This window comes from Primulina huaijiensis, chromosome 6, assembly GCF_012295235.1.
Source record: "Primulina huaijiensis isolate GDHJ02 chromosome 6, ASM1229523v2, whole genome shotgun sequence".
NCBI lineage: Eukaryota > Viridiplantae > Streptophyta > Magnoliopsida > Lamiales > Gesneriaceae > Primulina > Primulina huaijiensis.
The window spans coordinates 22,402,314-22,428,983 of record NC_133311.1 but is presented as its reverse complement, the minus strand read 5'-3'; the positions used below and the strand labels follow the sequence as shown (position 1 = coordinate 22,428,983).

The 26,670-nt window shown below is 35.0% G+C and overlaps 5 protein-coding genes across 7 annotated transcripts; 2 read left to right on the top strand and 3 right to left on the bottom strand.

Annotated features, from left to right (window-relative positions):
* Nucleotides 1-2,246: 2,246 nt before the first annotated feature.
* LOC140979196 (uncharacterized) lies at nt 2,247-2,723 on the top strand. The gene has a single exon (XM_073444526.1). The coding sequence runs from the start codon at nt 2,247-2,249 to the stop codon at nt 2,721-2,723; it is 477 nt and encodes a 158-aa protein (XP_073300627.1).
* A 956-nt stretch (nt 2,724-3,679) lies between these two features.
* LOC140979422 (probable inactive receptor kinase At2g26730) lies at nt 3,680-6,412 on the bottom strand. Its single transcript, XM_073444808.1, has 2 exons — nt 4,856-6,412; nt 3,680-4,511 (listed from the first exon to the last, which is right to left on the bottom strand). The coding sequence occupies exons 1-2, from the start codon at nt 6,111-6,113 to the stop codon at nt 3,928-3,930; spliced, it is 1,842 nt and encodes a 613-aa protein (XP_073300909.1). The 5' UTR covers nt 6,114-6,412; the 3' UTR covers nt 3,680-3,927.
* A 2,460-nt stretch (nt 6,413-8,872) lies between these two features.
* Nucleotides 8,873-16,474, top strand: LOC140978403 (nucleobase-ascorbate transporter 6-like). Of its 3 annotated transcripts, XM_073443387.1 has the most exons (15): nt 8,873-9,047; nt 9,376-9,573; nt 10,515-10,612; nt 10,698-10,871; nt 11,087-11,187; nt 12,317-12,392; nt 12,507-12,566; nt 12,770-12,954; nt 13,655-13,751; nt 14,796-14,882; nt 15,171-15,229; nt 15,317-15,408; nt 15,490-15,567; nt 15,658-15,818; nt 15,994-16,474. In XM_073443387.1, exons 2-15 carry the CDS (start codon nt 9,471-9,473, stop codon nt 16,210-16,212), a joined length of 1,590 nt encoding a protein of 529 aa, XP_073299488.1. In that variant the 5' UTR covers nt 8,873-9,047; nt 9,376-9,470; the 3' UTR covers nt 16,213-16,474. The 3 variants fall into 3 exon arrangements, with proteins under 3 accessions (XP_073299488.1, XP_073299487.1, XP_073299489.1); XM_073443386.1 differs by lacking the exon at nt 8,873-9,047 and having other exon boundaries at nt 9,157-9,573; XM_073443388.1 differs by lacking the exons at nt 8,873-9,047; nt 9,376-9,573 and adding an exon at nt 9,640-9,961.
* A 759-nt stretch (nt 16,475-17,233) lies between these two features.
* On the bottom strand, nt 17,234-19,298 carry LOC140979259 (succinate dehydrogenase subunit 7B, mitochondrial-like). The gene is made up of 3 exons (XM_073444597.1): nt 19,057-19,298; nt 17,734-17,836; nt 17,234-17,485 (listed from the first exon to the last, which is right to left on the bottom strand). The coding sequence occupies exons 1-3, from the start codon at nt 19,183-19,185 to the stop codon at nt 17,412-17,414; spliced, it is 306 nt and encodes a 101-aa protein (XP_073300698.1). The 5' UTR covers nt 19,186-19,298; the 3' UTR covers nt 17,234-17,411.
* A 2,006-nt stretch (nt 19,299-21,304) lies between these two features.
* On the bottom strand, nt 21,305-25,231 carry LOC140978402 (calmodulin-binding protein 60 A-like). Its single transcript, XM_073443385.1, has 7 exons — nt 24,702-25,231; nt 23,496-23,574; nt 23,323-23,375; nt 22,745-23,229; nt 22,418-22,578; nt 22,067-22,273; nt 21,305-21,950 (listed from the first exon to the last, which is right to left on the bottom strand). The coding sequence occupies exons 1-7, from the start codon at nt 24,785-24,787 to the stop codon at nt 21,564-21,566; spliced, it is 1,458 nt and encodes a 485-aa protein (XP_073299486.1). The 5' UTR covers nt 24,788-25,231; the 3' UTR covers nt 21,305-21,563.
* Between the last annotated feature and the right edge of the window lie 1,439 nt (nt 25,232-26,670).

Here is a 26,670-nt window from a genome sequence, read left to right as displayed (position 1 = left end):
TAAACCTCGCACAACCCCCATGGATGCCAATTCGAAACTCAGTCAAGATGATGGTGAGTTATTAGCAGATCCATCCATGTATCGTAGACTTGTAGGAAAGCTACTTTACCTCACTATCACACGTCCGCACTTGGCCTATTCAGTAAACAGACTTAGTCAGTTTGTCTCGGCACCACGAACTGCTCATTTGCAATCTGTGTATTCAATTCTAAGATATGTGAAGGGTACAGCAGGTCAGGGCTTGTTCTATAGTTCGAAGACCGAAGCCAAATTGCATGTGTTCTCGGACTCTGATTGGGCTGCATTCCCTGATTCACGTCGCTCAGTCACTGGATTTTGTGTTATGTTAGGCAGCTCATTAGTTTCCTGGAAATCAAAGAAGCAGCAAACAATGTCTAAATCTTCTGCTGAAGCCGAGTACAGATCCATGGCAAATGCTACTTGTGAAGCCGTCTGGATGATTTCATTGCTCAGAGATTTGTGCACGGTGGTTGACGTACCAGTGACATTGTTTTGTGACAATCAAGCAGCCATTATATAGCATCCAACCCTGTATTTCATGAACGTACAAAACATATTGAGATTGACTGCCACATCGTGCGTGAAAAAATACAGTCAGGCATCATTCGAGTACTACATGTTGCATCCCATTTGCAACTTGGAGATATGTTCACTAAGGCTCTTCTTCCTACAAAGCTTCGAGCACTGATGGTCAAGATGGGTATTGAAAATATTCACTCCCTACCTTGAGGGGGAATATTAGAAGTCATTTGATGAAACACGTTTTATCATTAGTTGCATTTATCCTTTTTTGATGTTGGTATAAATAGGTTGACTTGTGGTAGTTGAGCTTCAAGACTTTCATTTTTACAAAATTACAATCTGATATACAGAGAAATAGCTTTTCTCGTTCATCAATGGAGTTTTGCCTCCATATTATGTCTCGTTTTCTTTTCTAATAGGGATGTTGCTTAGAGCTTAGTTAATTTCGGGAATACGAGGTTTTAGTACCGATGATTTCGAATCTTTTATGATATTAGTAGAATAATTTGTAGAAACAATTTAATATTACTGGCTGGACTTCTTCGACTTTTTGGAATCAATTACATCCAACACAATCTTATCAATTCTTTTTAATAAGTTAGATTTAAGTATCGATACAAAATTGTATATGATAAGCTACAAAAGTTTAATTTTTTTTTTAAAAAAATAAAATTTTATATTATTTTCCTAATTCTTGATTTCTATCCATCCTAATCAAAATTTAGGAGAGGGCTTAACATGGGCCAAAGTTTCTAAACCCGACCCGTTATGGTTTAAGATGATGTACCAAATTTTCGGACCCCGACCCTTCTTTCTTTTCTTTTCTTTTCTTTTCTTTTCTTTTTTTTTTTTAACGGCCAGGGTTAGGAACTCTATCTCTTGAGAGAGGAGCGTTTGAAATCTTGTTTTGTCATACAAACTCATTTTATATTATATTTTGATAAATATAACAAATTTTTTTATTATCTAAATAAATAAACCTAAAGTTTTGTATATATCCTTCTTTAAATTTCATTTTTTAATTTTTTATTCTGAAACCACTTACAATTCATTTTAAATATCCAAACTCTAGAGCCGGGAGGAGTGATAGGAGAAATACGGAATCAACCTATCTTATGCTCATGTTTTTGAAATCAAACTGATTCGATCGAGAATCAGTCAAGGTCTTATATGAACCATATTTAAAAAGTTCAAATTATCAAAATCGATCATGAACCGGTTCACTATTTTTTTTTATTTCATAAGAATTGTTTTAGAATTTAACTTTTCTTATATTTGAAATCTTAAGTTTTATTTTTGGGGGTGTGTGTGTGAGAAAATATTGTCCTACACTGCAATGTATACATATGGAAATGCCAGCTGTAGCCTAGCCATTATCATCTGTACAATAAACTGGAAAGTACTGCCATACCCTTCTCAGACACTGTACATGTGCCCACGGTAAAGGCAAAAACGACCTTTCAAATATTATATATATATACTACGCATCTCCCTTTAGCCGTTACTTTCTTTCAAGCCACCTTTCCATCAACACGCAATAATTGCCCAAATGGATTTCAGAGAATCCGGAAAAAATATTCCTGCTTTGCAAATAGATTGACAAATTAGGGCAAAACCCCTCTCAATTTCTCCACACACACACACATATATATACACGCACGCACGAACGACTGTGTCTGTGTGTGTGTTTGTGGTATAGGGCAATGGAGGCTGGTGGGTTCTCGCGCCAAAGCGTGCAGCCAATCGACGAAGCATCGGAGAATCTCTTCCAGAAGCGCCGCTGCTGTTTTTTCTTCCACACAAACTCCTCCCCATCCCCTGCTGTTGGATTGGCGTGGTGGCAGAAGATACGGGCGTCCGAGATCGCTTCCGGAGACTCGCTTTGGTCCCGTGGAGTGAACTTACTGAAGAAGATCCGAGAATTGTCGGAGATCGTGGCTGGTCCGAGGTGGAAGACCTTCATACGCCGGTTCAATCGGAATAGGAATAGGAGCGGGAGCGGAAAGCACGTGAATGTACAGTACGACCCATTGAGTTACGCCATGAACTTCGACGAGGGGCCGGGGCAGAACGGTCATTTCGATGACGACGGAGAGGATGGGTACTTCTCGCGGAATTTCTCGTCTAGGTACGCCAAGGGTTCCATGGATTTCGGCAAGGAAGGGGTCACCTTCGTTTAATTAACGCCGGAAGTGCTGTTCTGCGCTGGCGTCCGAGGTATTCTCGATCACAGCTCATCAAATTTAGTGAGTCTACCTGTATTTTCCCCTTTTTTGTTGTCCGTAAATCAAAATTATTATTTTTTGGTCTTTGATTTTGTATATAATAATTAGTGGGAGAATGGCATAAAGACATCAGATTATTAGTTTGCGTTTGATTATCTGATAATTTTTTGTCAACTTTCTATTAAATTATTGTTTCTTGTTGGAGGAATAGAGTTTGACGTGGACAGTATGAGTCAAAATCTGAGTGGAAAGTTAATATTTTTCCTCTTATAATTATTTTTATCGATTATTTTAATTCATCACTATATTCTTTGAAACTCTCGACCTTTTTTTGGAAATGTATCGAAGATATGATTTTATATATAGAAAGTGTATCAAAAATATATTCTCTAACATTCAAACAAATAGTTAAGCGTCTATTCTGAAAGTTATCGGGAGCAGAGTGTTATGTTAGATATAGTTGAGGGGTTAAATTGCTATTTACTGTAGTTAAATTGATTTTTTAATCGACGTTCCCGACTCTGTATCTATTTTGTCTCTTACTGTCAACTGGCGTCAAAAGATTCACGCACACATTAATCACTATAATAAAATAATTCAAATAATTGTCGACTTGATGTCTCTATTCACAATATAAGAAATACTTTTGAAAATTAGGTCGTTTCCAGTTATTGCCAGACATATTCCAATTGGAAGGCAAATAAAAATTCTCCCTAAATATCTGTCGAATAATAATAATAAACTTTTTTTGCCCAAAATACAGCCGCCCATAGGATTCCTCGAAGTGGGATTTTTTTTTCATTGTTTTAGTTTGTACTATTGCCACTTAAATAATCTGCAGAGAGTTAAAATAGATGATTTTGAAATGAAAGAACTTTTTTTTTTTAATGTTTAGGGAAGGTGGAGTAAGAGAATGTTTGAAGATGCAATTGACTATTCTTTGTGAAATGCATCCAGTTATATAAATACTAGTAAATGACAATTTGATAAACAAAAAATGGTGTCTTTTGAATTCTTCTTTATATAATAGAATAGAATAGATGAATATTAATTTGATATGTGCTGGGGAATTTCAAAGGTTTCGAACATTTAGTTTCTCTCTTGAAGAGAGTCTTGAGTGTCATTTAGACTATATTATTATAGCATAGCTGACAAATCATCAGGGATCAGCACTTTTAGATTTCTCTTCATATTCCTTCATCGAGTTTACCAGATGAGCAACTTCCCTCATACTTGGCCTCATTTCTGCTGAAGAACTGATGCATTCCAAAGCCACCTGCAGCAAATTAACCATCCTCTCCGCATTTGCACCTTCTGAAACCAATGATTTTTCAAAAACCTCCACAGTCCATTCTTCTCGAATAGCAGAATCAACCCATGCAGCTAGATCATACCCGTTGTCTGGAACTAGTTCCCCTGTCAATAACTCGAGGAGGATAACTCCAAAGTTGTACACATCGGCCTTAAAGATGTTGTTTCTTTCATTTACAATGGGGAAATCATTGTCTTGAGATCTCTCGATTTGGGCCAGATGAGAATCAGCTTGATTGTTGATCACTGCCAAGCCGTACTCGCATATTAGAGGTTCCATTTCTTTGTTTAGTAGGATGTTGGAGGATTTTAGATTTCCATGAGGGATTCCTACAGTTTGTAGTCTCTCATGCATGAAAGCTAACGCATGCGCAATTTTGGCTGCAATGTCTAGTCTGCTTTCCCAGTTGAACTGTTCCCCTTTCTCGGGTCCTGGAATTGGCAGTACGAGAACTTTATAATTGACTGCAAATTTTTTTTTTGACATGCATATGAACCACATATAATATAATGTTGGGCTACAAGTTTGAGAGAAAAGTTCAATGCCGAAATGTTAGTTTGTGAGGTCTATTAGCATCAGACTGGAGGACCTCTCAAATATGTGAATCATCACACGAATTGCTAGCTAAACCAATTTATGACCGTAACATTTTTAAAGATGCAACAAAGAAATGTCTCAGAAGATTCGAAGTGCGTATTTTGTAGGATGATTTTTCAAGGTAAGTTTCACTAGCAATGATATAACCACAGGGATGAATAGGGAGTAAAAAAATTACCATGAAGAAGCTTGAAAAGGTTGCCTATCTCTTGGAACTCATAAACCAGGAGTTTTTCTTGTCTGGAACAATAAAACGCAATCACTGGCAATACATTTGGATGCTTCACTTGATCTATCGCCTCCATTCTCTTCGTGAACTCATCCTTGGAAACATCCCAACCCTTGATCCTTTTCACTGCAAGAATCACTCTTTCACTTAGTGTAACTTTATACAGACTTCCATTTTTGCCTCTTCCAATCAATATGGCCGGAGCACGTAACAAATCTTCGAATTTCAACCCTTCAGACACCGGACTATGTAGTACGGTTAGGGAAGAATCCTTCCCACTTTCAACAGATGTTATAGAAAACTCAGACCGGTTTCCACCACCAATGCTTTTAGACTCACTCGACGGGCTGACGACCATACCCGTCTGGGAATCCTTTCTGGAGACATCATCTTTCTGTTTACTTTTGCATTTCATGATCAATTTGAAACCAATTAGGCAAAAAATGAGCAATCCAATTACAGCATATCCAGAGTACATCAGATAATCTTGCAAAGTTTTCCCTTTATTCTTTTTTTGGGTGCAAGTATTAGACGTAGGTTTTCCACATAATCCTGGATTCCCTAAAAAGCTAGTCTCATTGAAACGTCCCTTGACATCAGGAATCTCGCCGCTGAGATTATTGTAAGAGACATTGAAATCTTGAATCTTGGAGAAATCAAACTGAGGTATACCTCCAGTTAGCCGGTTATTTTCAGCTCGAAAAGTCAGCAAACCTGAGATTCTTGACATGTCCGGTATTACACCATAGAATCCATTTCCTGATACATCAAACCTCTTCAAATCACTTAAACTGGAAAGGGAACCTGGGAGATCACCCGAGAAATTATTTCCACTTAAATAAACATGTGTTAAAAGACTGCATGCTGATATCTCTTCTGGAAGCATCCCAACAATGTTGTTCGAATTTAGGCTCAATACGAGAAGAGCCCTACTCACACAAAGAGAGGCTGCGTCAAATAAACCTGTTAGGTTTTCCTCATTGAGTATAATTTTCTTGATTCTTGGAGAATCAACGTAACAGGTTACTCCTTTCCATTTATCTGCACAAGGGTCCGAGCTCAAATTCCAACCAAAGTTGGGTTCTCTCTGAATGTTTTGAGGAGAAAGTTTTTGCATGAATTGCACCATTGCTTCCCTTACTTCCGTTGTTTCTGCAGAAGCCATCGACAAGAGAAGAAAGAACTGCCACACCCGAGGTCGATCCATCTTCTTCTTAAAATAGCAAGGATTTTCTTGATTTTGCTAAGGTTAAACAATGAAGAGCATTATGTTATGGTGACAAATTAAAGAAGTAATGATATCATAACTAAAAGTATTATGGATTTTCCGATTAATGGTTGGATTTCTGGAAGATCATTCCAGGGAGTGGCCGATGGATTGCGATCTGTATATACAAACAAATACAAGAGGGGTAACAGAAAATGACAAATGAGTAGAAATAAATATGTTTGAAGCCGGCAGTGGGAAAGTGTCAAATTTATTTATCTTTGTTTTGTTTATAACCTGAGCTGCCTACTCGACTTTTTTCTTGAGTTCTTAGATACGCTTATTTTGAAAACTTTATTTATGCCAAAAAAAAAAAAAACAAATGGCATTTAATTAAGAAAATTTGATGATAGAACCCATGTGTAGGCTCTCTCCTCGTCCAATGAAAAAGAAATCGAATTTTAATAAAATTTCTTAGAAACTTTATAAGTTTTGTCACCTCTAATTACAATATATGATATATTTTAAGCAAAATACTTCAGACCACTTCTCAACATTGAATACGTAAAAATCACCAAAATAGAATTAACACTGCAAATAATTAATTATAGCAACGGGAAATTTCCATCGCTAAACAAGGTTAGCGATGGAGCAACGAAGGAGATGTAGGAATATATTGTCTATTAGTGACAGAAATATAAACCACGGTTTGGTTGTTTCCGCTGTTGTATCAAGCCATATCTCTAAATCCTCATTTTCATTTCGTATATATTAGTAAAAGATGCACACGCGTTACATGTGTTATTATTATTTTTTATTTAATCAAATAATACTAAACAGTTAACACGAAATTATTTTCAATTTAGAAGAGTTGGGTAGTTTTGTTTAGATTTTTTTTTATGTAGTGACTTGAGGAGGTTTTTAGTACGTTGAGAAGATTAATTATGGAATTAAATATTTTGGTATCCTTTAAGATAGTTACTTTAAAGGTCTCACACTTAATAATATAGTATAAATAATATAGATTTTCAAAGTAATTGAAATGTTAATCAATTATATACTATTTCTAGAAAATCTTCAAGAATTTGAATTGAAATCCTTCCAAAAATCCAAATTTACCATCGAAGCCTATTCTAAAAGAATTTGGACCAAATTTGTTAAGTTTTTGAAGCATGGATGGAGGACCAAAACTGATTATTTTTTGCTCATCTTTTTTTTTTATTTTGCGGGAGAAGTTTTGTTATAATTCAATCTAAAAAAAAATGAACTCTTCTCAAACTTAAGACATCGCTACTAGATGTGCTACAAGCCAAGGAAAACTGAAATGTATAGGTACAACATCAGAATCATCAATAAACGTGTATATGAATGCTCAAATTGCAATTTTGACTTTTTTATATTTTAAACAATTTTATTGTATTCTCGTACGTTAATAAATTATTATATTTGACTTATATCCATATCATGCATCTGCAAAAGAGATGCGCATTCTGTGTTAGCTTGCAGTAGACACCGAAACATAAATTACGAAACAAAAAGAATCATCCTTGTTTTGGGTTACAATTACTGGGCTTGTTCGGATTAAACATTGTCGGCCGGAAACACAAATAAGCTGGATTTCATCAACATGTCTCTCGGACTAAGAAAAATATAGGCATATGAAGTCTGTATCCTTGTATTGATTTAGTGGTTACAACTGGTAATTAAAGGAAATATAGGTTATTATTGGATATGATGTTTTTGGATCGAATTAAGATAACAATAAAATTAAGTAAATTTAAAAGAATGAGAAGGAATAAAATAATAATAAGGAATAAAAAAATTGTGGAAAGGGATACGCATGAAAAGTTGATCTCACCAACCAAATTTAAAAGCTCCTAAAAGAAAACGATCAAAAAAATCAAACATCACTTGGAAAGCAATAGCCAACAAATAGAGGTTGCGAACGGAATTAAAAATAATAATTAGGAAAAAAAAAGTAGATGAAAAAATTCAGGAAAAATTTGTACAATAATCTTGATCAATTATTTAATTAAAAAAATAATCTTTTTACATGTATAATTGATCGAAATTAAAAAACAAAATCATCGGATTTGTATTCACCCCCAGCTTCCAAATTACAACAGCGGACCTGATTTTGCTAAAGAGAGAATCTTTAATGTCGCAAATAGGGTTGAGAAAATATATCGAAATATCGAAATACCGAAATATCGTACCGAAAAAATACCGAAATTACCGAAAAAATCACTATACCGAAAATTTCGGTATCGGTATCGGTAAATAAATATATTTTTTTTCGGTATATACCTAAATACCGAAAAAATTTTTTTTTATTATTATTTTTTTAAATTTAAGTTCGGTATACCGAAAAAATATACCGACAAAATTTTCGGTGTCGTTACGGTATCCGGTATGAACTTTTTCATATCGAAAATTCGGTATACCGAACATTCGATATACCGAATTTCCGATATCGGTATCGGTATGGAAAAATTCTATACCGATATTTACGGTACGGTATACGGTACTGTAGTTCGATACGGTATATCCCTAATCGCAAATTTCAAAACGCTCACTTTCTTGTTTAATAAAATGTACTGAAACCCAGCAACCCTGTCAAGAACACACTAAAAAATATTAAATTATTTGCTTAAGACTCTATCAAGTATTCGCTAATGGTTTACAAATCTTGAGCTGGTTAATCGTTACACTTTTGGCTCTGTCTTGTTTCTCGAACTATTTCCTTGCATTTTATGCGAAAAATTTGCCAACCATCCTGTAAAGTTCTCTCCTTTTTCTCATGTGTCATCTCCTTGGAGAGTCTTGCCTTTTTACTGAAACTTTTCTGGAGGTGGGGTCTTTGATTCATTGACATTGCTGGTTTGGCATCCTAGTTGATTTGGTTCTTGACAAGCTCCCTCGTATCACGATCAGGTCACTTTCTTATTTCTTTTTTTATATAATGATAATTATTTTCTATTTTGTTGCAATTATGACACTTAATACATACACCTCTTCTGTTACATTTTCATTTTCCTGATTTATTTTTCCCCACGATTTTGTGTTCTTTTACTTTTCAATGTCACCATAAAGCGGTGGGCCGCGTAGCATAGTGTGGGGGAAGTTACATGTGGGTTGTTGCGCTTTTATTACTTGGATCTTCATTTGTTCCCAGGTCCTACGGTTTTCACATCGTTTGCATTTTCTTCCCTTGGAGTTTTTTCAGCATTTCCTTGAAGATTTCTGATCTGGGTGTTTGCAGATTTTGGGATTTTTTCGCATTTTGCAGCTCGTGAGTCCCACTGAGAAGTCTTGAAAACTGTTATTCTACTCTATTTCTCCATAGAGAGAAGAAAAATGGCTGTGGGAGCAGCACCGAAGTCAGATGAGCCAGCGCCACACCCACCAAAGGATCAGCTTCCAAATGTTTCTTATTGCATTACCAGTCCGCCTCCTTGGCGTTAGTATCTGTTCTATGAAATTAGACACTTCTTTCTTCACTTTATTTAGTACATTCTTTTATTATTCTTGTAAAATTTGGCATATAGTGGTTGTGAATTGTTTGAGCTACTGGCTTTCCTTTCCTTTTTTTTTGGGAGAGTTAATTATCTTCAGCTTTCCTTTTTCTTTGTCATCTTTATTTGAGTGGTATATTCTCGTGGCAATAATTTTTTTTCTTTTATTTTGATGGAATATTCTCGTGGCAATTTTTTTCAAGGTGATGGCAGAAAGTGTTGCAGAGTATCTGCGTGGAGACAGATTTTAGCAATCTGTGTTATAAGGACTTTATGCATTTTCCCTTGCCTGGCCGACTAGTATCTACTATTTTCCGATTCTTGTTAATCTATGTACCCTTTCCTGCCCTTTTTCTGAGATCTTTTTATGTTCACTTTTTGCTGATCAAAAGATTGTTACATCTACTTTAGCCTTTAAAATTGAATGTCATGTTTGAATCTGAATCTACCTTTCTGGAACTGATGCTTTCACTCGATATGTTTTTTAAATAGCATGTTTTAATGGTTTTGTGTGCTTTTCTGGCTATTTTATTACAGTTCGTGTTGATACTTTAGATAGATCCACTGTTTTTTGTTTCCTTCTTTGGAGACATCTAACTTGTTTAATTTTGAGGATCCTGGTTCAACAACCTTTGGGTCTATTCGGTACTTAAGATAACCTTTCGTTGTTTTTCCAGAATAACTTTAAGTAGTTATCCTAATTTGCGGCATTGTAAAATCATTAAGCAGCAACGCATTTCCGAGTGATCTTTGAGTTTATCTCGTCCCCTTTTCTGCTTTAATAGCTTTGAAATTATCAGTGACTTAATCAACATTGTCTATCTTTCCAAATGCTTGAATACATGGGTTCTGATTGAATTATTTAACTCTGATTTTTGGTTTGCAGCTGAGGCTATTCTTCTTGGATTTCAACATTATCTTGTGATGCTCGGTACAACCGTCATCATCCCGACTGCCCTGGTTCCTCAAATGGGAGGAGGAAATGTGAGCGTTCAAGTGCTTATATTATCTCGAAGTTCGTTTTCTGCTTGATTTTGTATTCCTTATGTAGCCTTGCACATGCCTTTAGGGTGAGAAAGCACAAGTTATCCAGACTCTTCTTTTCGTTGCCGGATTGAATACTCTGTTACAGACATGGTTTGGAACCAGATTACCTGTTGTAATTGGAGGATCATACACCTTCGTCTCACCCACAATTTCCATAATCCTGTCTGGAAGATGGAGTGATACAGATCCTATTTCGGTTTGTGATCTTCATACTATTTCTGTTGATACTTTTTATGTTCCTTTTTGAGAACATTGTTCTTGTGCCATGGTGCTTGTTTCTGCTAAAATTATAAGCTTTCCTCAATTTTAAGCTATACAGCTGCGAAAGAATTGGAAATAAAGAAACGCTAGAAGGTTTTAATACTTCTATTTATTTTTTGCTAATTATGTTAAATGTAAATGATGGTGCAGAAGTTCAAGAAGATAATGCGTGCCACCCAGGGTGCATTTATTGTTGCCTCCACCATTCAGATAGTCCTTGGTTTCAGTGGTCTTTGGCGAAATGTTACAAGGTTTGATATGAATTACGTTTTTGATATGCCTATCACCAGTTTCACCAAGCTTGGAGAACTCAGATTGTTATTTTATCATTTACATAATGTTGCTGGTCTTGCCTGCACTTGCGCTATACGCATGCTATTGTGAAGAACATCATTTCATTTTGTACAGGAATAAAATAGAAAAACTAGTGATAACACTTGACCGTATAAAAATTATTAAAGACAGAAATAAGATAGAAATGAGAGATTATATTTCCGCGCATACATTGGCAGATTCTGTTCTTTAAAAGATTTTCATGATTGCATCAACATGTTTATATATATGGTTTAATGATTCCTAGCTAGAGTGCAAAAGCAAAGAATCCAAACCATAATTTCAATGGATATTTATGTCTGAACCCATGTGAACTATGGAAATATGGATAGAGAATTATTGAAATTTAAGGAATTTACTTTATCTTACCATGCAAGTGGAATAAAAATGTGTAGGTAGGCAGAATCACATATCCACGTGTTGGCTTGGTCAGCTTCATGGCTAACAAGGTTCTAATAGCCCGCGAAAGCTAGTGTTAGCTTAAGATTGGAATTTATTTTCTTTTTATAGAAGACCAGTTAGAAGGTACGTAAATAAAACACTAGAAGAGGTCTGGGGTGTCCTACTATCCTTCAATGTCTTAGCCCTCTTAAGTAAATACTATTTTTCGAGGAGAAATCTCACCTATTCTTGACCAGGTGCTTCCGTTTAGATAATGCATTATGATTTGGATGCTTTTTGGCTGGGTCAATGTCGACACATCGTTTGGTGCTTTAGCGTCTACCATGAATTATTGTGTTTATAGTAATTGAATTTTGTGTGTTTTTTTTTAAATCTAATTGGTTCACCAGTACAGCAAATTCGACATTAACATAATCGTCATTGAAGTAATCTAATCCAGCTAAATAAGGTATAGTATTTGTGATTGATGAGTGGGCTGTAAAGAACTTGATCTATGTCTCTTTGATATATTTGAGTATATTTTTCTAGCGAATGATACTGTTGACAAATCTATTATTGAGACACACGCATTTACCCAAGATTTTTGTGTGAACAAATTCACTTCATGTAGTGTTTCTGTTATTTCTCATCCATGTGTAACTACAGGTTTCTGAGTCCACTTTCTGCTGTTCCTTTGGTGGCTCTTGCCGGTTTTGGACTCTACGAGCTTGGATTCCCTGGGGTACAAACAAGGGCTAATTAATTTCATTCTTTGTGTTTTCCTGAACATATTCGTCACGGTTTCCTTCTGATTAAAAGAAACAGCTGGATTTGATGCGCCATCCTTGATTTTTAGGTTGCCAACTGTGTTGAGATCGGGTTACCACAACTCATCATTTTGGTTATCTTTTCTCAGGTGACATCTTGAATTGCATGTCAACTTCGTATTACAATCTTGCTTTGATAGGACTAATCGGAGATTGCTTTCTCTAAATATTTCAATTTCTGTGCCCAAGAATTTTGCTGCTATAAATGTTAGCATAGGACTTATTTTACTTTTTGTTGCAGCATTTGTCTGATATACTGTGATTGAATGGAATTGGATATTTCTTGTTGCAGTACTTGGTCCATTTCATACGTCCAGGAAAGAATATTTTTGATCGCTTTGCAGTGATATTCTCGGTCACAATTGTGTGGATATATGCACACCTGCTTACTGTGGGTGGGGCCTATAATGGAAAGCCACCGAAGACCCAAACGAGCTGCAGAACCGATCGTGCTGGACTTATTGCTGCTGCTCCATGGTATGCTGAAGGTTTTGCTTAATCATCAGTTGTGTTTCATAACCCTATGATTGTGAGCTATTTGCATACTTCTGTCAAGTGCTGTTTGGCACTATATATGTGTGTGTGTGTGTAGTTTTTTCACTTTTTCCCACGCATTACCAAGTTTGAACCTGAGACATAACTCTTTGGAGACCAACTGATCCACAATGGTAAGCTGGTTGGCCACATGGATCTTGAGTCAATTTTGGGTTTAAATAAAATATGCAGTAGCATCAGACATTAAATTTTATTTGGACGCAAATAAGTTAACATATATCTGTTCCATGTTTCAAGAACATTTGATTCTCGTTGGTTGATCATATAAGTTTTTGAGCTTGAGATATGCGGCTACTGTTTCAGTGCAAGGGCCAATAGGCTATGAGCATTCTTTGTGCAGTGTAGGATTCAGTTAGTTGTGAATTGTGAATGTTCTGACTTGTTGATATCATGTATGAATCGGTGGTGGAGTTGTGGAGCAGCTCTTTCATCTCTCTTCATAAACTTTTACCATCTGCATAGAATTTTAATTTAAAAGACAGTGCCCATACCCCCTCCTGCAAAATAATTGCTGTAAAAAGTATATGTATACAATGATTTAATATTCGCCTTCCCTGATAATTTGTTATTTCTCTGTATTGGCAATGACTTACTTGTGACCGTGTTGACCTTGCACATACAGGATTAGAGTTCCATATCCCTTTCAGTGGGGAGCGCCTTCGTTTGATGCTGGTGAAGTATTTGCAATGATGATGGCTGCATTTGTTGCCCTTGTAGAGGTTTGTTTTGACCTCAGTTTCTCTGTTATCAATATATATTTTTTTATCAATTTTTGTAGAGCATCTATTGGTGTTCCTTTTGAACTCAAGCAGACCAAAACTTCAATAATTGATTTCATTTACGTGTTCAAACTCTTCCAAAGGCAAAAGCGATTTGCGCTCTAATTCATTTGATGGGTTTTTCTTTGTCTCTTATCGGAAATCAAGAAAATACTATAGAAATGGATTTAATATTATCAAGATTGGTATATATATTTTGATATGATTTTATTGAGCTCAATTAAAATAATATTTTCTATCATATTTGTCCTCAACTTACTTTTGTTGTTGTTGTATAAACAGTGATGATTATAATAAAATTACGGGAGAATAATATATGAGTTTTAGAAATTTAGTATGTCTTGTGAATATTGGTCCATGCCCAAATCAAATTACATTGAGTTATGTGTGATTTTCTCTTTTATGTAAAGGTTTCTTTTTCATGTTGTAGGTCATGTATGCCATCTATAATATATCCGTGATCTGGTTAACGTTTACCACAACCACAAAGATCTATTCTCAATTGTTGTTAACATGATTACTAGTATCCGTGTGATGAACAATTTTTGCGTACCTTTGCTATAAAATTATGGCTGTCTCATTATCGCATAAAGGAGATGGAACCATGCATATCAATCTTTATTATCCATTCTTTTGTGAGCAAGATATTTTCTGTCTTAAGCTGAATAATACAAAAAGTATACCCGCACTTGACATTAGGGTAGTGTTGGACATCAAATAATATGTTGTTCAATCAGAACTGATGTTGTCAAGATCATTTCAGGAATTGTTTTCTATCATGTTTATCTCCAACACGTTTCACCTATGTTAGGTCTTCAAATTTTAACTGATTTTATAAGAATTTTAGTCACGTGAACATCTCTCTGGTGGATACAGTTCTTTCATGGTCGAACCATGTAAATCTTGTGCACTCTCACGAAATTTCATATTTTAACAGACGTAACACGTAATTTTTCTTGAAATGTTTTGAAATGTTTAATGCAGTCCACTGGTGGATTCATTGCTGTGTCCAGATATGCAAGTGCAACCCCTTTGCCACCATCAATTCTTAGCCGTGGTGTAGGCTGGCAGGTAATTAGGCTCGGCATGTTGGATAAATCAAGTTTTGATTTTGCAGCTTCTTTTACTCAACAAAGAAAGTATAAAAATATGAAATTTACATTCTTGACAAAAATCAAATAGAATTTCAGTGAGATATTTTTCATATAAATTTCGTGTGTTGCAATCAACGTCTGTATCAAATAAATACTTCTATAACATTTCTCCTTGATTATTTTCATAGTGTCTTGTTCATTTGGATAACCAAAATGGTTATTGTCGGAACTTGATTGCTTTTTTTGGCCCATCTCTGAATGACAGGGTGTTGCAATCTTGTTGTCCGGTTTGTTTGGAACTGCAAATGGATCTTCTGTATCCATGTAAGATATTCGCAATCACTTGTTCACTTTTCTCCGGTCTGTCTGTTTCATTTACTCAGATCTTCCTTTTCTTGATTTCATATGTAGTGAGAATGCTGGTCTATTAGCATTGACACGTGTTGGAAGCCGAAGAGTGGTGCAAATATCTGCTGGATTCATGCTTTTCTTTTCTGTACTCGGTAAACTTTTCTGCACTTGGCTTGCTAATCACTTGTTTTATTAACAAATGTCACTTTAACAAGCAAAGATTATACTCACAGGGAAATTTGGAGCTGTTTTTGCTTCAATACCGGCACCTATTGTCGCTGCCTTGTACTGTCTCTTCTTTGCATATGTTGGTATGTAAATGAAGCTTGACAAAATATTCTGAGCCCATTTCTTTTAGGTATGATGTTTATGAGGAATTTGAGCGTTAATCTTGAATCCAGGTTCGGCCGGTTTAAGCTTTCTTCAATTCTGCAACCTCAACAGTTTCCGGACAAAATTTATCTTAGGCTTTTCTATTTTTCTGGGCTTGTCAATCCCCCAATATTTCAACGAGCACACCGCTATCGAAGGATTTGGACCTGTCAACACGACAGCCAGATGGGTATGCACGACTATGAATTTCCTATAAACTTCTTGGCTAAGAAAAATGATATCTTCTTTGTTCTTTGTTTCTTTCCTCGACAACTTTAATTGATGCCTGGTTTTGTTTTGTGGCATTCTTGGAAAATAAAGTAAAAATGCGTTCTTGAACAATTTTTCTATCCCTTTATTTCCAGTTCAATGACATGGTAAATGTCCCCTTCTCATCAAAAGCTTTCGTAGCTGGCGTAGTCGCGTATTTCTTGGACAAGACGTTGCACAAAAAGGATGGTCAGATAAGGAAAGATCGAGGCAAACATTGGTGGGACAAGTTCCGGTCCTTTAAGACTGATAACAGAAGCGAGGAATTCTATTCACTACCTTTCAATCTCAACAAATATTTCCCTTCTGTGTAATTCTGATACCGAAAAGGGGAATGGTTAGTCTCACCTCAAAACTTTCCGCTTCAAGTAATATTGAAAAACCAAGTATGGGCCACTAGAGTACCACCATTGTTTTCTGACTCGTGTATTTTAACACGTGGTGGAACGAACACATATAGACTTGGTCCAATTGCAAGATGACTTACTCATCTTGTGTTTGGATGCTTGGATTGTAATTGTAACTCGTCTAAGTACATTTCTCGGTTCCTTTACACGAAACACTATGCTTATAGTATTTTTAGTGTCGTCTTGGTTTTCTGTTTTGGTGAAAAGTTTGTGGATTTGGAGAGATTTAAGTAAATGGCTTGATAATCAATACAACATTTCGAACACGAAGGAGCATTTCTTTAATTTTATTATCATTTAAGTGGAAGAGTATGATTAATAGATAAAGTGGTAACTTTAACTTAAAGAATGGCATAAATCATTTCTTGATTTGGCAAAGTGGATAATCTCTATTTCCCTGTTTATGCTCAACAAATCATGAAGATGAATCCTCGCCGTTATGTCTCACCACCGCCCGCGAAGAGTGACAAGACCCCGACACTAGGAGTGACGCGTGTATTAAGCTTCTCAGATACTTTCGTTCTCGAGGAAATTTATCATTTAAACAGTAGAATTATTTTCTTGATATTATATATAAATTTCCAGCCAACAATTATGTATTAATTTTCGTTTATTATTATTATTATTATTACAGAATGTGATTACAAAATTTAATATTAAACTTTTTTTTACCATATTGTGATTATAGAAAGATCGTTTTAAAATATCATTATGCATTTTCTTTAATTTTTGAAATGATGCCACTTAAGATATTACATCTGATGACTTTCGGATCCTAATTCCGCCCCGAGACAGCAATTAAGGAAACACGAATAGTAAGTAGACCATTCAGTCAGTCTCATTTTTGTGCCAAGTCCTGAAAATGAAACAAAAGTGATTAAAAAAAAAATACCCGAACCAATTTGAAGAACCGGTTAAAAAATGGTGGTAAGCTTGGAACTGAAATTTTATAGCAAGGAAGCGAGATAAAAGAAAACTTTAACATGCCAAATTCCCCAGTCTCACATAATTGAGTAGTATGCTGTATATTATCCACTTTATTCTCCAACACAGATTTTTGTAATTAAAGTACCAAAAAGCCCTGACATCATGAATAGCTTCTGGTGTTACACGCTCTCTTCTGCTTGTTTACGGGCTTCCTCTCGCATTACTGCTCTAACATAGATCTCGTAGCAGCATCCTGGCAACAAATATCATGTATGGTGTGGAGTATGTAAAAGTATGAAACGGTAAGTAGCTAAGACTTGTATCAACGACTGAAATATTGATACATTCATCTATCCAAATCATAGATCAAATAATCAGTTTGTTGTAGGACGAGCGCGCAAAGTGAATCGAATAGTTTAGTGGGATTAACAGCTTTCACGCAATCACAATAACACACCTCAGAATTGGAACATACAAATTGTAGCGCAGAGAAAAGCATACCAGCTACAACGACAATAGTCAGAACATCTCCAAATACTTTGAGGCGCTTCACGCTTTTCTTATATGACTTGAACCGATTTAGAGCTGGGTCTTCTGCCAAAAGCTGAAAATCAAAATAATCATTACCAAATGAAACCCATGAAACAGAAATAAATTCTTGAATAAAGGAAAGAAAGTATCAAAAGGGTGCCCACAGTGGACATGCAAGTTAGCTGGCCAAGCTTCTGTCAAGAAATCATTTGATTATATAACCATTACTTGGGACTTGGGAGCAACGTAATTACAAAGCTTAGCAAGTGTAAACACATTTCTGAACACATACAAACTGTAATACTTATTGAAATACATAACACGACTTGAAAATATTTAGAATGGGAAGCATGTGCAATAAAATAAGCTCGATAAACTGTGCATAATATTATAGAATCGATGAAATAAATACAAGAGGATACCATTAATTCAATAAAAAAAAAAATACAGGACTCCTTAGTATGTGAACTAATCACTGAAGAAAGGATCCATTTGCCTGTCCATAAAGAATATTCTCGAAAGCAGTCCAACTTTTTATAAAAGAAAACAAAAGTAAATCATTAGATTACTTCTATCTATTGAGAGCTTAAGAGTCTGATGTCACATTTTAATAGCATTGAGGTTGTGCTTAGCTCTATGAATTTGATCTGAAATGGATATGTATGCATAGATATCAAAAAATGCAAAAAAGGGAGAACTTGAAGTTATTTACCAAATCGGCTAAAATTTTGGCTAAACAATTTGAGATTCAATAGATTTTATAATGTCGAAAAAAAGTGGAGGACTAATGCATCACTATCCATCAAGTGGCGCGCATTGCCACCCAAATTCTGGCCGGTGGAGATACTAGAGGCAGATCCACAGTATAGGAAACACGACGAATTAATGGATTTTAGGCTATAAAATATATTTTCTTAAAAAAAAAACATCTGAAAGTTAACTCTTTCATTTCATTTGGTTGGTGACTACAAATTGGACTTATAGGTTAGGTCAAAGAGCTACCAAAAACCAGAGAGAGCCCCTCTTCATTTGTATAAAACTCTTTTATCCTCTGTCTCTCGAGACAAGGTTAGGGTTTCATTCTCGGTACAAATCTCGTCCTCATCTGAGACAAAAAAGTAATACTCTTTTACCTCATTCCCCTATTCTAATCCAGGAACCTTATATAAGTGTTATAAATACTTCATTCTATAACGATCCCAAAAGCCAACACAATCAAATTAACATTAACTCAAACGAGTCTAATTTCAGAATCATATAAACTATAAAAATGTAGACAATATAAGTACTTACAGCCTTCTCGCGAGCCCCAGGTTCAACATGAAATCTACGCCTCGAAAGATTCGACGAATCGTCAGCTTTCTGCGCCTGTGAATTGAGCCGAAGCGCAGAAAGGGTAGTTTTGTTGAGTAAGAACGCCATCTTTTTCCCCGTACATCAGAGCTCGCGAGATGGCGAGATGAAAAGGTACATATAAAAAAGTGTAATTCACACTTTGATGCGAATATTTTCAAATCCATCCATATCAAATCAAAAATTATGTTTGCCTACCAAAACTTGTGGCGTCTGAAGATAAAAATAAAATAGATTTTTTTTAAGATGATTTTACGGATTTTTATCTGTGAGACGGTTCAATGCTAACGATATTCATAATAAAAAGTAATACTCTTAGCATAAAAAGTGATATTTTTTCATGGATGATCCAAATAAGATATTCGACTCACGAAATTGATCCGTGAGACGCCTCACAAGAATTTTTGTATAAAAACAAATTGCATTCTTCTCTCTCACGTTGAAAGAGGGACAAATAAAAATAAAAATAAAAAAATTCAACGACATAAACAATTTTTAATAAGAATAAAAATCTGATTTGAACTCATGTTAAAACAAAAAAATCACACACCCAATCTAATTTAAAATGTGAACAGTTGTAATATTGATTAATGCGATCAAAAATCACATTTTTTGGGGTGTTGAATGTAATATTTGTGTTTGCACAATATTTCTGTGATGTGGACGTGTCGAATACAAAGATGCACCAACTTGTATGAAAATAATAAAATATCTAAATTTTAAAATCCAAACGAGAATGAATTTCAACTTGATCGTTGATTATAATTTTCTATCAAATATAAAGCCGAAACTAAATAAAATAATTTGATGAAATAAAATCTCAACATGATTGTATGTCTACAACTCAGTAAGAAATTGCACAATATGAAATTATAATCAAATAGTGTTAAAATATGACTGAAAAATATTCATAATGCTAGAATCTGAAACGAAAAATATAGAAAGAATGATTGAAATATGACTGAGATTTTTGCAAGGAGTTGTCAGAATTTGTACGAAATATTCATCTCCAAGATTTGCTTCACGATCTCTTCCACTATGTACAAACGAGTGTCGTCTACACAAATTATAAAAAATTAGATATACCAAATTTTATATATAAACAAAATACAATAAATCATAGATAAAAAATTCGATTAATCTTTTTTTAAAAAATATCTCAAGCACTATAAACAATTAAATCAATTCATTTTTTATTTTTTTTTAAAAAAGTGAACAAAATGTTTTATTTGTGATTTATTATACATTATTTATCTATAAAGTTTGATGCGTCTAATTTTTATAATTCGTTCAGACGAATCTTGTTTAAGTAAAATATAACACGATTTAGAATAACAAGTCCGTCCTCCATTTATTTTTTTGTGTAAAACTTAATATGGATGACACAAGGATTGATCAAGATGCAAATTGAGAGGGCAAAAACTTATGTGAGACGGTCTCACGGGTCGTATTTTGTGAGACGGATCTCTTATTTGGGTTATCCATGAAAAAATATTACTTTTTATGCTAAGAGTATTAATTTTTATTGTAAATATCATTAGGGTTGACCCGTCTCACAGATAAAGATTCGTGAGATCGTCTCACAAGAGACCTACTCAATTGAAAGATTTTAATTTTTGATCCCTTGGATCTGTGGTATACATCACTATAAAAACTTCTTTTTGATTTTTTTTTTGGTTTTCTTTAAATTCTAATTCTTTCTATTTTCTATTTCTCGGAATTTTATGTTTCACTCTTTCTTTTTTGGATTCTGGTTTTCTCTTGTTTTTATTTTCTTCTAATTATTAGGCTACCAAATTTTTATTTATTTATTTTATTGTGATATCAGAAAGCTTGTGCGGAATTGAAAATGAGATGAGTATGAGACGGTGTAACCAAATACGAGACCCGCCACGCCTCACTTATAGACACGTCTCACCCTGTTCCAAAACCCTCCCTACCCCACTTGTAAACTCGTTAAAACATGTCTAAACCCACCCCGTACGAGGTGAGTTTGGGATGGGTCTGCCCAAGCCGAGATTGGACCCACCACGGACCTAGACGGGTCTAATTTGGGTTGCTGTGTGAGTACCTGTTGTGGGATAGCCGTTCTTAATGCACATGAAGCTTTAGTTAGTAGGATTCATGAATCACGTAGGCATTACAAATATGTAACTCAAACGTTTTTTGGCTTGGAACTTCACGTTCAGTCTCATGCAAAGACCACTCAACGGCGGTTTGGATAACAGTTATGTACACATCTAACTTCGTCTCGAACATGGTTTTTTCCGAGCCATGATCCTTCTAATCGACAATCTCCATCTCAATAAGCTCAACAAAATATTCCACCGGCTTTTATTTTTATTGACAGCAACTGCCGTAGCAGGCAACAATGCATCCATGCAGCTCTGTAAATCACATGGTAGTTCAAAATCTGAACTTCGGAGCGAGAAAACTCTCTCACCGAACTACATATGCTCGTTTCCACAGAATGCTCCAGCCATGGAATCGGTGTCATAGATTAAGCTACCGGTTTCTTGATTCAGGAAACTCGAGTTTTGTCCAATCCCAATCTCCATGGGTTCGACGACACCTTGCGGATAGTGGATGTTATATACCGACTGCATGAAATCCGGGGATGATAGATTTTGCATGGAGTAGCTGGATTCATCAATCTTTTGAGAGATCAGTTCTCGAAGCTGGTAACTATCCTCGAAGGGCAAACTTGAAGGTGATGGGCCGGTAGATAAGCATGATGAAGAGGTTAACGTATTTATTAGAGACGATTCATCATTAAAAACGATGATATTCTCCTTATCTTTAAATGCAAAGATTACCAGCTCGCTGGCATCAGCCTGAAATAAAAACGGTTACGAATATACTGAGGCGTATTTGAGCCTAGAAAAATGATGATCGGAGAAATTTATTCTATGTAACAACCAACAAGGTTAAAAGGTATGAGAATCCCTGCCTTTTCTGGTTCAGACAGGTTATCAGCAGAAACGTACTGGCCATTCGAGAACTTCCCCATCACTTGTCCGACTACATTAAAAACAACCCCATTTCTTTGTTGAGATGGAGAGGAACCATACAAGTATAATTTCTTATCAAGAACACATGTCCGAGCATGTTCCACCATAGCATCCCACATCTTAGGCGGCATACCAAACCCAAAGATCTGCAAATATATAAACAGTCACGATCATTGACAATTAAGGAAAGTTAATTCTTTTTTGCTACAGGAATATTTAAATAATGCAAGGGAATATTATTATATCAAATTTTTTAATGATAAACATAAATATAATGCATCAAATCTTACACTTCGAAGCCTTGTGGGATCTAAGGAGAGTAAACACAGAAAATCTTGCACGGTGTTTACTCTTTCCTTTCGTAACCGCTTGTGGAAAGCTCCTTCTTTGCCAATTTTTTCAAGACGCCATATTTCATCGGAAAGAGACGGAGGGTGGTGTTTCTTGTACACTGGAGGATGAACATAATGAAAATTAGTTAAATCATATGACTGAAATTTCATACGTTCCAAATTTCTAGCCTCACCACTTCTGATGATTGCATGGAAATAACCATAAGAGAGCACAATAAAAATTCGAACGAAAGAAATTCCAACTGATATCAACGAAGGACTCACATTCTCCACGATGATCTCTTACAATAAAGGCTTCTGATTTTGCTTCCTTTACTCTGGTACCACCAGTATTTTCAAAGAGTCTAGCTCCCAACCTGAATTTTCGACTTCTAGTCCAGCTCGAATTATCTGTAAACGAGATATCATCAATTGGAGCAATACCATCTTTAAGAGTAACAATCACGTCCCCCGTCACAAGGGATTTTTTGCCTTCTCTTTCTCTCACTATATTATTCTTGAAATCTTCAGCAGTCCAATTGTCTCCTTCATCGCCGTCAAAATCTCCCTCAAGAACCACAATTTCAACTTTTCCCGATGATTCAGGGGCACTCGAAACAACTTTCCCTGTATGAGCATCAAATAAAGCTACAGCCAGATTGCTGCACCCTTCTCCTTCGATTCGAGTCCCAGTAAACACAGGAATGGATATGGCGTTTAAAAACTGCATGGTTCTTGATTCAGAATCTTGAGATTTTTTTACACAACTCCTAGATTAAAAAATCATGTTAATCTCATGACTTTTAAGAAAATTATCAAAGGACGATCATTAATTCTTTCCACTAAAAAATCTGATCCTATACCGTTTCATATTGGTTGAGTATTTTCTTAACGCTAAATCCACTTCCTCTTTCACCTGAGATCCAACAATAGAATAGACCAGAGTTACTAATTTGTATATAGTGTAATGATTTAAGAATCAAAGGGATACTGAGTAGAATTTCACAAAGAATGTATTTCAAGGCCGTAAACTTACAACTCGACGAATCAAAGGCTCCAGAACCGGCTCCGTTAACTGTTGGAGTCTCTGCAGATTCATTACATCTAGCACCACTCTACAAAAATTCCATGGATGAGATATTCGAGAAAACTACAAGGAGAAACACCGTGAAAACTCGTGTCTCCGGTGAACAGATAAATTGCAAATCGAGGCCGGTAAAAATTCCAAATTTGTTAGTAGTTGTTTTTCAGGAAATATAAATTTCCCCAGAATGAAACTAACTCAATCTGCCTCTCATTCCGGCTTCAACTAAATTCTTTCAACTTGTTCCAAAGGAATACAAATTATTCAGCTCAATTATTCCATGTTATTGGTCAAGTACTAGACACACGAGGTACGTTCATGCGAAGCCCATTGAGAAAATATATCTTAATTAAAGTTAAGGTGTATGAAAAAAATTATGCCTTACATCAAAAAATAAGTAGTTTATAAGCCATTGAATAACTACCAAAATGGATATTTTTTGTGGGACAAGCAAATACAAATGGCTACGACATTCATTACAATAAGAAATAAGCCATGCTTAAAATCTGCCTTTAGACCTCTAAAGCACTGTAAGATGCGGGATATATGGTCAAGATGTGCAGCTCATTAAAGGGCTGCTTGAGGACATGTCTCCAAGTGCAAAAGCACTTCAGAAAGCCCTTCTGAGCGAACAAAAGAAACCAAATTTTTCCTACCAGAAAGTGTAAACCACGCATACCATTTTCTTGTTCTTTTGCCTTGGCCCTTGGCATAAGTTAATGGCCAACCAAAAAATGAAATCCCACCCAAAATTCCAAGCCACAATGAATCAAACTCTAAATAATTGCCAGAAGTGCTAAATTAAAAGCTCAAGTTCTCTTGTTAACAAGTTAACCAAACTGAAAATTTTGTGTTGCAGAATTTCAGAACTACCTTCCTGCAATGCACAAAATTACAATAATATTTTTAAAATACATAGATATTTAATAACTGTACTTTCGACTCTAATGAAGCAAGAATCAAGATGAATCATGATTGTAGCACAGCAGTAAAGGTACGATATACAGTCACTTCAAGAATCATGAAAAACCATCAAAAAAAAGTCTAGAGATGAGCAAAATCCCACATCTCATTACACTGAAATGTCCATCCAATTTAAAAAATAATTCAATAAAAACGAGCATATAATTTTTATGTCGGGCTTTCAAAGACTTAAACCTTCTAAAAGAAGGTAATTTCCTGGGACGCATGCCATCGGAGGAGCAACCTTCCCCTTGATGCGGCCGCTTCTGAGACATTTCCATAACGGCGCCAAAGGAAACCAAAACAGCACGTGCCGACTATTGTACCCTACGGCTTGATCATGGTAACTCTCAAACGTGTAATAACAGTAAATAATATAGATAAAGCAACCGCAGCGGCATGGATAAGAGAAGGCATATTTCTCCAGGGAAAAACCCGATCAAACAACATGCAGTGCTACATTAAATGTTTATGTACCAAGAATTGATGCAAGAAAAAATAATAAAATAAATAATGGGGTGTGTTCTTGTTTGTGAGTGGTATGAGAAGATGAAAGAACAAACGATTTATGATATAGGAATGAAACTGAACGATAAAAAAATTTAGAAATCGCAGATATAGAATATATTATGGTCTCACTGTTCGGGCTTCAGCTTCTTAAACGATTCACGGCTTTCTAGATTTCCAAAAGGCAGATTATTTACAGGATTAGTAGGGTTAGTAAAATTTTCTGGGATAACCCGAACGAAGTTGAACAAACCATGTGAAGTTGGAGGAGGGGCTCTGGTGTGGGGCCCAACTTGACCGAGGAATTATTAAAATTTTATTTATAAATATTATGAATTGCGATTTTATATTCTTAAAATATGGTCCCCATTTTAATTTTTTCATTAAAACTAATTAATATATCAAATAAAGAAAAGATATCGACTATTTTAAGAAAAAGACAAAATTTCACCAAAGACCTGTAAATATTTTTCCCGAAATAGTATTTTGTAATATTTTAATTGTTATGCGAACTATATTTTATTTATTTGGATATCATCTTTGAAATTGGATATCGTTTGGCCTGTTTGGTTATTTATTACTAACATATCCTCCCAATATAAACTAATTAAAATAAGGTAGGACATAGAAATAATAAAAGTTAAATGATTATGCAAACTGAATAACTTTGCAAATATATTTGCCATGTAACACCCAATTGTTACTATTCAATTTATAAGGAGAACTTGCGGTTGACGTGATAATACGTAAATCATGCTAATCATTTAAACCATATTGAATAAATCATGTATATTATATATTTCTTATAAAATATTGATAAAAAAAATCAAATACATGACAAAAATAATAAAACGATCACATATTCCATCAACTCATATTATTTGCCTAAAACTGTACGTTGAAATCATGATAACTTGCTACCATCCGAAATTAATAAAGAATGAAAAAAAAACATGGTATGCAAAAATAAAAGTAATTTTTTGCGCTATTATGCGCACGCGCGCACACATTTTATATAAAATTCTCATTCCAAAAAAATAAAAGAAAAAAAATACAAAACCATTGCGAGTTGCAACACCACGTGTAATTTAATGCGAAGCCAAACCTAAATAATATAGATAGCAACCCGACAAGCTGAACTTAGTTTCTACGAAGCTTCCTTACAACAGTTGATTTTCTTTTCTTTCCTTTCAATTATTTATTATAATTTGGATTTTTGTGGTGCAATATTTATATATTGTGTTATATTCCTCATGTGAATGTTATAGAAAATGGTCATGATTGTACTAGGAAATAGGAATCACGTGCATGCATGAATTATTATGTGCAGCTCTATAATTTTTTCTAACAAAAACAAAAAAAAAATTATTTTATATTAAAAATCTCAGGTTCATATTTATAGTTAACAATAATTTTTTGACAGGAAAAAGCAAATCAATTAACAAGTTTCCCCGTTAATAGTATATATGAGTTGTGCACAAATAAGAAATTGTAAAAATAAAGTACTCTTTTTAAGTATATATCTGTTGTCTGCATTGAGCTTTTTGTATTTAAATGATTGGTTGAATTACATTAAAGATTATTAATAATAAATGTTTGTTTGTGAAAATTTATTCATACCCGACTAACATTAATTACCGGCTCTTTAATTTTCATT

Coding starts and splice junctions, on each gene's coding strand:
- LOC140979196 (XM_073444526.1), top strand. CDS start 2,247: ATGGAGGCTGGTGGGTTCTCGCGCCAAAGCGTGCAGCCAATCGACGAA.
- LOC140979422 (XM_073444808.1), bottom strand. CDS start 6,113: ATGGATCGACCTCGGGTGTGGCAGTTCTTTCTTCTCTTGTCGATGGCT. Junction 4,512..4,855: donor CCTTTTCAAGCTTCTTCATG/GTAATTTTTTTA, acceptor TGCCAATTCCAG/GACCCGAGAAAGGGGAACAG.
- LOC140978403 (XM_073443387.1), top strand. CDS start 9,471: ATGGCTGTGGGAGCAGCACCGAAGTCAGATGAGCCAGCGCCACACCCA. Junction 9,574..10,514: donor TACCAGTCCGCCTCCTTGGC/GTTAGTATCTGT, acceptor TTTGGTTTGCAG/CTGAGGCTATTCTTCTTGGA. Junction 12,955..13,654: donor CTTATTGCTGCTGCTCCATG/GTATGCTGAAGG, acceptor TTGCACATACAG/GATTAGAGTTCCATATCCCT.
- LOC140979259 (XM_073444597.1), bottom strand. CDS start 19,185: ATGGCGTTCTTACTCAACAAAACTACCCTTTCTGCGCTTCGGCTCAAT. Junction 17,837..19,056: donor CTGGGGCTCGCGAGAAGGCT/GTAAGTACTTAT, acceptor TTTGATTTTCAG/CTTTTGGCAGAAGACCCAGC. Junction 17,486..17,733: donor GACTATTGTCGTTGTAGCTG/GTATGCTTTTCT, acceptor ATTTGTTGCCAG/GATGCTGCTACGAGATCTAT.
- LOC140978402 (XM_073443385.1), bottom strand. CDS start 24,787: ATGGAAATGTCTCAGAAGCGGCCGCATCAAGGGGAAGGTTGCTCCTCC. Junction 23,230..23,322: donor TACTCAACCAATATGAAACG/GTATAGGATCAG, acceptor TTTTTAATCTAG/GAGTTGTGTAAAAAAATCTC. Junction 21,951..22,066: donor ACCTGTCTGAACCAGAAAAG/GCAGGGATTCTC, acceptor TTTTTATTTCAG/GCTGATGCCAGCGAGCTGGT.